Source organism: Cicer arietinum, chromosome 6 (genome assembly GCF_000331145.2).
Source record: "Cicer arietinum cultivar CDC Frontier isolate Library 1 chromosome 6, Cicar.CDCFrontier_v2.0, whole genome shotgun sequence".
NCBI lineage: Eukaryota > Viridiplantae > Streptophyta > Magnoliopsida > Fabales > Fabaceae > Cicer > Cicer arietinum.
In genome coordinates, this window is record NC_021165.2 from 69409619 (window position 1) to 69420336 (window position 10718).

Here is a 10718-nt window from a genome sequence, read left to right on the forward strand (position 1 = left end):
TTATTATTATTATTATTATTATTATTATTATTATTATTATTGGTTAGATACCAAGAAATATACCCAAAGATCGTACCTCCATTTTATAAACAATATATATACAAACTTCTACATATTTTTCAATTCACAATAACTATAAGTTTCAACTTAACTTAATTTCAATATGATATGGTACATGAAGTAAAGGACTACTCATTGACCATAAGAGTTATAACTTGGATGTTGGTCATGATATGTGTATCTTTATAAATCATTGGGTTTATGGGGATATATGATTGGTCCTTGAAAAAATCAAGTTTCACATAAATTGTCTTTATGTTCAAAAAAATAAAAAATTAGACTACACAATTGTTTATGATACATGTTTTAGGACTAGGACTGAAATTCAAAATACTTTTTAATATTTGTACGACTAAAAACATACATACACAATTACGAGGTTACAAATTTAAATTTAAAAAATAATGTATAATATAATAATATTAATATTTGATAATTGAAATAGAACTTAAAAGACAAGACAATTTATTTTATTTACAAATAATAGATCAATTATTTATTATTTGTCTTTGTATATATCCTTTATCTTTTAAAATGCATATAAAATTACCTTATTTTTTATTTTTACTTTTCTGTCCAAAAAATAAGAACCTAACAATTTTTATCTTCAATTTAAAATAATATTATTTTAATATACATATTTAATTAAAAAAAACTACATTTAACTTTTCATTATAACATGATATCAATTTTTATCTATAATTTTGTTTACTAAGGAACCCTTAATATAAAACGTAGCGAACAATATTGAAAACATTGTACAACAATTATAGTTTAGTGAATCATATATTATTTATTATTATTATTATACTATTTTAAAATAAAACATAATAAAAAATGTATTTAAAATTTGAAATTTAATTTAATTTTTAATTAAATGTATCAATTTTTTAATGCTGTTTCTATTTATATTTATTTCAAAATAAATATTACAATAATTAATAATTATTGCACCTATAATTTTAAATGAAAGGAAGAAAAATATGTGAAAGAGAATATTCCACCATATACCATACCATGGCCCAACGGCGCACAAGTGAAATCGAAATCTACACAGCTGTCTCATGATAGGATTCCACGTAGCCCTAACTCTAACCCAAATCCTAACCCTAGTTGCGGAATCCCCTGCTATAAATACCCTTTGCGTTCAGTGTAGAAAATATCTTCTTCATTTCTATTCACTCTATCTATCATTTTAGTTTCTCATCTTCTTTCAATGGCCTCTTCCGCTGTTGAGTACCGTTGTTTCGTTGGTGGTCTAGCCGGTCCCCCCGACAGCGACGCCCTAGCCAAAGCCTTCTCTTCCTACGGCGAAGTTACTGATTCCAAGGTCTGTTAGTTGCGGCGGATCTGACACGATTATGATTCGGATTCTTCTCGAAACCATTCTGATCTGTGATCTTTGATCTGTTGTGTTACTTGATCTATTATTTCACTGTTTCTGTTACTGTTACTATATCATGATTCTTTTAATACTCACACCAATAGGTACGTTCATCTTCGTCTTTTATACAAAGGAGAAGATCGATCGGTTACTATTCGGTTATGGATCCGTTTTTTTGTTGTTGTGATTTTTGGATCTGAGATTCTTGTGTTTTTTGTTTGTTTAGGTTATTAACGACCGTGAGACTGGAAGGTCAAGGGGTTTTGGATTTGTGACGTTTTCAACTGAGCAATCCATGAGAGACGCAATTGAAGGGATGAACGGTCAAGATGTTGACGGACGTAACATTACCGTGAACGAAGCTCAGTCTCGTGGTAGCGGTGGTGGAGGCGGCCGTGGTGGCGGTGGATATGGTGGAGGCGGTGGATATGGTGGTGGACGTCGTGAAGGTGGATATAACAGAGGTGGCGGTGGAGGATATGGTGGTGGAGGTGGATATGGCGGAGGAGGTGGTGGTGGTTATGGTGGTAGCAGAGATCGTGGATATGGTGGTGGTGATGGTGGTTCTCGCTACTCACGTGGCGGTGAAGGTGGTGGAAACTGGAGGGACTAGATTTAAGTTCTTCTTGTTGGGGTTTATGATTAAGAATGTTCTCCTTGTCATGTCACTTTAGTAGGTTTAAGAAATTAGTGGTTTGGCTATGGTATTTATCATGTTATGGTTTTGTGTTACTGTGGTTCTCGTTTTTGTACTCTGGATCTGGTTGTGTATAAACGATCGATTGAAAGTATAATGAGAAATTAGTGTCAGCAAATTTACCAACATGTCTTTGATTTTCCAGTTCCTCTTGCTCTGAATTCGAATTAAATTCTCTTGATACACTTAAATTAACATACTGATTTTGAGAGACTATAACTACTAAAAGTACCACGTCTATAATTACTCCTGCGGTTAGACGGTGAAAATATGTTTTTATTAATCATAATTATTTTTGAACTCTTAATTAATTTTGCAATTTGGAAAACCATTGTTTTAATACAACTGCAAGTCGTAGAGTTTTCAAGCAAATGAGCTTCCATGTTTCATTTGCGGCCGACATCAAATGTTAGTAAAACATGATTCTCTCTTTGTAACATTGCCCAAACTTCGGGCTTTGGTTTTAAACTTTGAGCCTAACTGGAGCAATGTCTCCTATTTGTGAGCTTCTTTATTAACCTTTATTTCAACATAGAATAAAAACCACCACCTGTCATCCCCCAATTGATTTAACCATAGGACGTACTATTGTTAAGGGTTTAGCATTCAAAAGGATTTTCAAAAAGTTCTCGCACTTTTTGTTTGGTGCGCCAATTTTTCATTACATGGATTGTGGGATGAATATAAAAAAAACAAACTAAACCCACATGGAGGATTGCAATAAAGAGACATATATAGATAGCTATAAATTCAATTTATTGTTCCTTAACGAGTGAGTTGCTTAAGAAAATATTCACTGTTTTTTTTTAAATAAATAAACATAATTGATATTCCATATCTAAATATCTTTTTATTCGAAATAGAATTTTCTATTTCAAATTCGTTTCTAAATTTGTCCATACACCTTCAACAAAATCAAAATTCAGAAATGAGATACGCACGATTTTTTTTATTGAGGGCTGGCAATATCCACAATGATTACAATAAGATTCATAAAAAAGACCGAAATGTAACTATAATTTTTACGTATCACATGTGGTCCCTTAACTTAATTTCAGTTAAGGATTTAGTTTTTTATTTAGTCCTTTATTCCTAACAATATCAAAAAAAGTATGAAAATATGAGTTTATTTGAAGATTTGCGTTACGAAATTGATGAAATTTGTATTATATTGAAAAATATAATTAATTTTATGAGTTTTGTTTGATTTTTTTTTTGAATTTTTGTATAAAAAAGGATAACATTGTTGAAATTTTAAAACATCAAATATCAAATTGTCACTTAAAAATAAAGAACCAAGTCGGAAAAAAAAAAAAAAGATAAAAGACTAAAACGTTAACTATTAAGTTAATGGACCACATATGTAATTTAGCCTTTTTACTATTGTTTTTCCAAGTATGTATGATATCCATATGAGTTAAAATTGATGGGTCTTCATTGTTATAAAATATAATTTTTGGTGCATGACTCATTAAAATTTATTTTTTACAAAATAAGAGTCAAACAAACCCTCAATGTGGATCCAAAAATTCATCTTAAACCCATAACTTCATCTTTATCTCCATGATCGGATCTTGAAATTAGAAAAGAAATAAATAAATAAAAATTAACCAAACTTTCCAACCCATAACTTTTTTTGGACACCAAACCTGAAAAAGTTACATGTGAAAAAGAACCCCAAAATGCAAAACCATAGGTTCAAGCAGTAGTAACAACAAATTCTGATGATACAAACTTTTCTTCAACAATAGTCTTTCTACCACCTTGTCTCCAAGATCCACCTCAAGTAGGTTCCTATTATCTCCTTTTTTTTTTTCTGACCATTTTTAACATTTTTTTTCTTTCACCGGGTTGATCTTATATACAGCTTTGCATTTTGTCTATCCCAAACACCTAAGATTTTGTTGTTTAATTTATTTTTTATTTTTGTTTAATAAATTTTATTGGAAGTTGAGTGTGTAATGTTACGGTGGAAGTTGAGTGTGTGTTTGATTTACGGTGGATGTTTGGTCTTGATGAAAAAAATTGAATTTCACAAGTTAAATTGTACCGTTTCATTTGTTTGCATGAATCACAATTGTTAATTTTTCTGTATTTTCACCATACATGTAGAAGTATCTGGGTTGGAGATCAGTTTCTATTTTTTTATTTTATGAATTTCTGGATTTTTGTATTGAACAATATGATAAGTGCTGTATTTTTGTATTGAACAATATGAAAAGATACGAAATGTAAAACTAAGTTTTAAAAAAATAATGTTTCGAATTTTTTAAAGTTTTAAAACTTTTGTTTAAAGTAATTTCGAAAATTTTAAATTAATTCAAAATTTTAATTTTTTTTTTAATTTAAAACATTAAAAATATAATCTCTTGTTTTTTAATTTTTTTTTAAAGTTTCAAACAATACGAAATTTCTAAAATAGAAAATTGGTTAAATAGTATCTGATCCTTTAACTTAATTACTTTTTTTTTTATTTGATCATTTATTTTTATTTTAAGTGACAATTTGATCTTTTGTGTTTTAAAATGTCAACAAATATTATTTTTTTTTTACAAAAATTTAAAATATTTATTAAAATCTTTAAACAAAACCCATAAAATTAATTATCATATTTTTTTAATTATTATTTAATAAATTATAAATAACTAAAATATTTAAAAATTCAAAATATTATTAATAATAATAATAAATTAAATAATATTATTAATTTTAATAATAACAATAATAGTAATAATAATAAAGTAATTTATATTAATAAAATAAAATTAATTAAATTGAACAAACAAAATACATTAAATTAAAGAAAAAAAATGCCACAGATAAAAAAAAATAGAGGAAGAAGTTAACACGTCGTTTATTTTGACACATTTATTTAACTGTATTTTTTTTCTTCTCCAAATTAGTATTTTTATTTTAATTTTTTAATAGTAATTTTATTTTTTTAGTTATTTTTAAGTTATTAAATAATCAATAACTCAATTGTTCACAAAATAATAGTAAGTGTTAATTTAACTGCAAAATATAATTGAGTTGTCAAAATAATATAATATTTATTTATTTATTAAATTATAATAAAAATAGGACATAATTGTTAAAAAAATACGCTGTTGGTTTATCGGCAAAATATCAAGGACACGTTATTTGTTTTTGCACATTACAATAACAACTTTATCATATTATAAAAACTCCATCCTCTTTGTTTTGACACGTTATTATAATAACTTCCTCGACACATTACTATAACAACATCCTACTATTTTTTTTATCTAATATATAAAAATTAATGAAAATAATAATAAAATACAAATTTGATGTATTTTTTGTTTAATTTGTGGTATTTTTTCTTCTTTAATTTAACGTATTTTGTTTTTTCAATTTAATTAATTTTATTTTTTTAATATAATTTATTTTATAATAATTATTATTATTAAATTAAAATTAATAATATTATTAAAATTATTATTCTTCTTATTATTATTTATTAATTTATTTTATTTTATTAATAATATTTTGAATTTTGAAATATTTTAATTATTTATAATTTATTAAATAATAATTAAAATTGTTAATAAAATGAAAATAAAAATATATATATATATACTAGTAGATGGTCGCATCCCCTGGATGCGACCTTCTGTTGAGGATAACAAAAATTTTGTTTAGATCGTCGCATTCTCAGGTTACGATCAGCAATTGAGCTTAAAAAGTAGGACATTTATATATTATTTTTTAGAAGTGTGACATTTTGATGAAAAAAAAGGGATATTAAAAAAAAAATTCATCAAATGCATAACTCAAATATTTAAAATAAATTCATATTTTCATTTTCAACAACGTCAAATTTATCAAATAAAGAATGAAAACATTTATAGTCAATCAAATTTTCAAAAATTTAAATTTTTTCAATAAATTTTACTAAAATTTTAAATATATGAATAAATTAAATTAAATTTTTATATATAATAAAAATAATAAATAAACTATTTAAGTATATTGGAAGGTGAGAGGTCACAAGTAAAAATCTCTTCAAATAGAGAGTAATATGTGGCAATTGTGTTATAAGTCAGCTAAATAAGGAGGCCCATCACTTGTTGGCGGCCGTGTAATACTAGATCTAGTTGTACTAGGCTACTAGTTCAGAAAACAAGTTTATTATTATTTAATAATTTAAATAAATAAATTTTGGTAAAAAAAATTAATGGTGAGCCTCCAATTTCCTCTGTCTTTTATTATAATTTTATTTGAATTATTATTTGGCCCCTGCTACCAACTAGTCCTAGCTTTGCCTCTGAACATACCGACACATAAAATAAAAAAAAAACTGAAAAAATAAGTTATGTATTGTTGTATTTAATTGTGGTTGATTGTAAGTGTAATATAATTTTACATATATGATGGATAATATTTAAACTCTTTTACATTCTATAAAATTAGTGACTTTTATATCCTTTAAAAAAGTATATATGATTGTTATGTATTATTTGGTTGCAGTAAATGTGCTACAAATGAAAGAAACAAAAAAGAAAGTTTCTAATAATTTGAAACATATTTTCACTGATAATTTGTTGAAAAGATTTCACAAATTGATTAACTAATGTATATAATTGATCTAAATATCGTGAAACGTTTTTCATTAATGCGTAAATGAGAACCTTTTGTTTAGAATTTAGAGAAACAACGTACAAATATGAAGTGTAAAAAATTATTGTTAATTTGTTATAATTGTTCTTATTTTTTGGCGATAATATTAAAAAAATTATTATATTTTTCTATTTTGATGTCCAACCTAAAAAAGATATATAATAATACTTCATCTTCAATTAATTATATTTTTCTTATTTTAAGTCAATGTTACTATAAAAATATTAAATTTTATTAATTAGGTAGATGTATAAATATTTATTTATTGTATGATTTTTGTACTTAGATATAATTAATATATTATAATTATTTTTATTTTTATTTTAAATATATCAATAAATTAAGAAATTAAAATAAATTAATTAATGACAAACATTTGTTCTGTGTATGAATTGTATATGTTCTATTAGTTTCTTTATTAACTTTTTTTTTAGAAAAATAACGTAAATAAATTGATGTGTGAAAAATTTATTGTAGATTATTATAATTGTTTTTATTTTTTTTAAAGTTATATTTTATTAATTAGGTACATATACAAATATTTGCCATGTGCATAGTTTTTATAATAAATTATAATTAGTATATTGTTGTTATTCTAATTTTTTATAAGATAAAAAAAAAATTAATTAATGAATTGCTTAGTGATTAACTTTGTTCTATGTATGAAATATACGTTTTCTCTATTTTTTGATTGAAAGCAATAAATTCATGTATTTTTTGGGATAAATTAACATGTTGCACATCTTAAAATTGTCAGAAAATAATGTTCATATACATGCTCATTTGCTTATCGGAATTTTACACTAAAGCGTGACTTTGTTTCTTTTGAGCTTCATTGATTCACTATTAAATTAATTAAAAAATAACAGTTCATTAATTTTTATTTATATCTAAAAAATACTCTATAACTTTTATTTATTATTTTAATTTTGATTTTAAATTATATATCGTAATATAATAACCAATGTTGGCTACCTATATACACAAAATAGACACATTAACTTTTTTTTATAATAATAATAAAATATTTCTTATATTTAGGAATGATGGAGTAACAAATATATATGTGAAAATATTATCTCTTATTCTTATTTGATGATGTTTGTATGATTGTGTAATATAACTTTGACATAATAAATTGTGTAATCCTTTTAAGTTTGTACGAAAATATCAAATTGATATTTTAATTTTTTTTTTATATCAAGTTAGTCTATAATATTGAATAATTTTCAGTCACAACCTCATTTCAATCATTTTTATTTATAGATATTTAAAATGGTACTACGAATTTTGTTTTTAATTATATAAAGAACAACATAATAATTTTTCATGTGATCTCATGATATAGATAGAGAGAAATTTACATTTAATTTTAAGAATCCTAAAATCTATTTTACATAAATTATCTCTTGTTTAATTATTTTTCTAAAATTTGATTGAGAATTTTTATTCTTATGACCGTTGCAATCAAATTCCCTTCAAAATTACACAAGTTTACTGAAAAAATTGAGAGAATTTTAAATTTTAATTTTGTTTATTTGAAATTAAAATAATTAATATAAAAATTTATAAATATAAATGACGAATTTAACACTAAAAAAATAAATAACTAAATTATTACAAAAAATATAAAAATTTGATATATTATTTTCCTGTAACTTAGAAAATCAGATAATATATTTTGTAACTATAAATTTTCAACCTATATTAATTTTTTGTTTTATGAAATGAGTCCTACTATATTATTTGAGCTATGTGTTACTTTAAGATTATTATTATTATTTTTTAAAAATATTTATATATATTAGTATTAGGGGACTCTTAGGACCAATTCAATTTTGCCTTTAGATCATTCCGTCTATATTAGTGTAAGTTGAAACTTAAAAATTTGTCCAATCTAATTTGAGAATTGAGTAAATAAAAAATAAAACCTGACCTAAAGCGTCTAAAAAGTGGGAATAAAAAAGAGAAAATTATTTGAAAGAGAATCTCGATGGATGTCCCAATAGCCCATAAATAATGAAGATGGGTAAAAGCGACAGCAACGCAACGGGAGTGATGCAGTGCTAAATCATGCTAAGTTTAACCTAACCCACGCCGTAACCCTAGTAGTTTTTTACATACATTCGTAACCGTAGTTAAAACCTTGGGTAGAGGATAAAAAATATCTTTGTGTTCATTTACAACCGTAACCCTACCAGTACCACACCCCCTTCTATATAACTGCACCTTGACTGAAGTATTGAAAATATCTTCATTTCTATAATTGTCTAGTCTTTTTCTTTCTCTCCTAAAATCTAGGTTTTGTTCATTTATCAATGGCGTCCGCAGATGTTGAGTACCGTTGCTTCGTTGGTGGACTTGCATGGGCCACCGATAGCGATGCCCTTGAGAAAGCCTTCTCTCAATACGGAGAGATCGTCGATTCGAAGGTCCGTTTGTTGCAGGCGGATCATACACGATTTGGATTCCTATTCTGATCTGTGATCTTTGATCTTTTGTGTTACTTGAACTATTCTGTTACTGATTCTGTTACTATATCATATGATTTTGTGTTACTTGATCTATTACTCACCCCTAATAGGTACGTTCATCTTCATCTTTTAACAAAAAGGAGAAGATCGATCGGTTACTATTCGGTTACTGCTTTGTTTTCGTGCTTTCGTACTTTTTTTTCTTAGATCTGATGTTTGTTTATTATTTAACGTGCAGATTATTAACGATCGTGAGACTGGAAGGTCAAGAGGGTTTGGATTCGTGACATTTGCTAATGAGAAGTCAATGAGGGATGCTATTGAAGGAATGAACGGACAGGACATGGACGGACGTAACATTACTGTTAACGAAGCTCAAAACCGTTCAAGTGGCGGTGGAGGAGGTGGTTACGGTGGAGGTCGTCGTGAAGGTGGATACAACCGAAGCAGTGGTGGTGGTGGAGGCTATGGTGGTGGAGGTGGTTATGGTGGTGGTAGGGACCGTGGATACGGTGGCGGAGGTGGTGATGGTGGTTCCCGTTACTCACGTGGCAGCGGCGGTGGCGGTGGTGGTGGAAACTGGAGAGAGTAGTTTTGTAAGCTAAGTCTCGTGATGAAGTTTTTATGGTTAATTATGTTTAGTTGAGATTTTAGATGGTGGGATCTAGTAGTCTCTGTTATGGTATCTGTTTTGTTATGGCTTTCTGGTTCTTGTTCGTGTACCTCTCTGAATCTGGTTGTTGTGTATAAACGATCGATTGAAAGGATAGTGAGATTTTAGTTGACGACTAATTTCTTCCGAATTTTGTTAGTATGTCTATTTTCGTAGTTACTTTAGATCATGAACATCAGATTAGTAATTTTAATATTAATGATTAAAAATAAGTTAATTAAACAAAGGAGGCTAGAAAGCATATTAAATATGTATTTGAGAATTCTTCGGAGTTTAAGGATTTAAAGGGACTTATGTCAAAATGCAGCACCATGTGTTAATCATAAACATAGATGAATATCTATAAAATGACACTGATTATGGAGATGAGAGAACAACTTCATAATGGACGGAAGAGGCCCATTGTTGCTCGATGAGACATATATAGATGTGGTGAAGATTGAAGATGTTGATTCGGTTCCTATCTCTATCGTGTTTTAGATATCTCTATCAACACCAAATGAGAATGTAAACTGTACAATTTTCGACGTCGTCCTTAGAATTGTTTGTGAAGTCGGCAAATAAATTGTTTCTTTGATTAAGAAATATGGTCTAAAAATGCTAAAATCTACTTTTATTATAGGCCTTATGATGTGAAATGCATGAAGTTCTAATTACATGTAATTCAAATCCTATTTTTAATATTTTCCTGGATATTTCCCAACAAAAGAAATGAAGCAAAAAAGGAATAGACATAGTATCTAGATTTTGATATTTCTAAAGAAGTAAAATTTAATTTTAAAATTTGGA

General features: G+C 26.7%; 1 protein-coding gene across 3 annotated transcripts; it reads left to right on the forward strand.

The window, feature by feature from the left end:
- The first annotated feature begins 1213 nt into the window (after nt 1-1213).
- LOC101506890 (glycine-rich RNA-binding protein GRP1A-like) lies at nt 1214-10041 on the forward strand. Of its 3 annotated transcripts, XM_073370438.1 has the most exons (3): nt 1214-1390; nt 1671-1871; nt 9678-10041. In XM_073370438.1, the coding sequence occupies exons 1-3, from the start codon at nt 1277-1279 to the stop codon at nt 9846-9848; spliced, it is 486 nt and encodes a 161-aa protein (XP_073226539.1). In that variant the 5' UTR covers nt 1214-1276; the 3' UTR covers nt 9849-10041. The 3 variants fall into 3 exon arrangements, with proteins under 3 accessions (XP_073226539.1, XP_004507449.1, XP_004507451.1); XM_004507392.3 differs by lacking the exon at nt 9678-10041 and having other exon boundaries at nt 1215-1390; nt 1671-2269; XM_004507394.4 differs by lacking the exons at nt 1214-1390; nt 1671-1871 and adding an exon at nt 9021-9214 and having other exon boundaries at nt 9495-10041.
- The last annotated feature ends 677 nt before the right edge of the window (nt 10042-10718 follow it).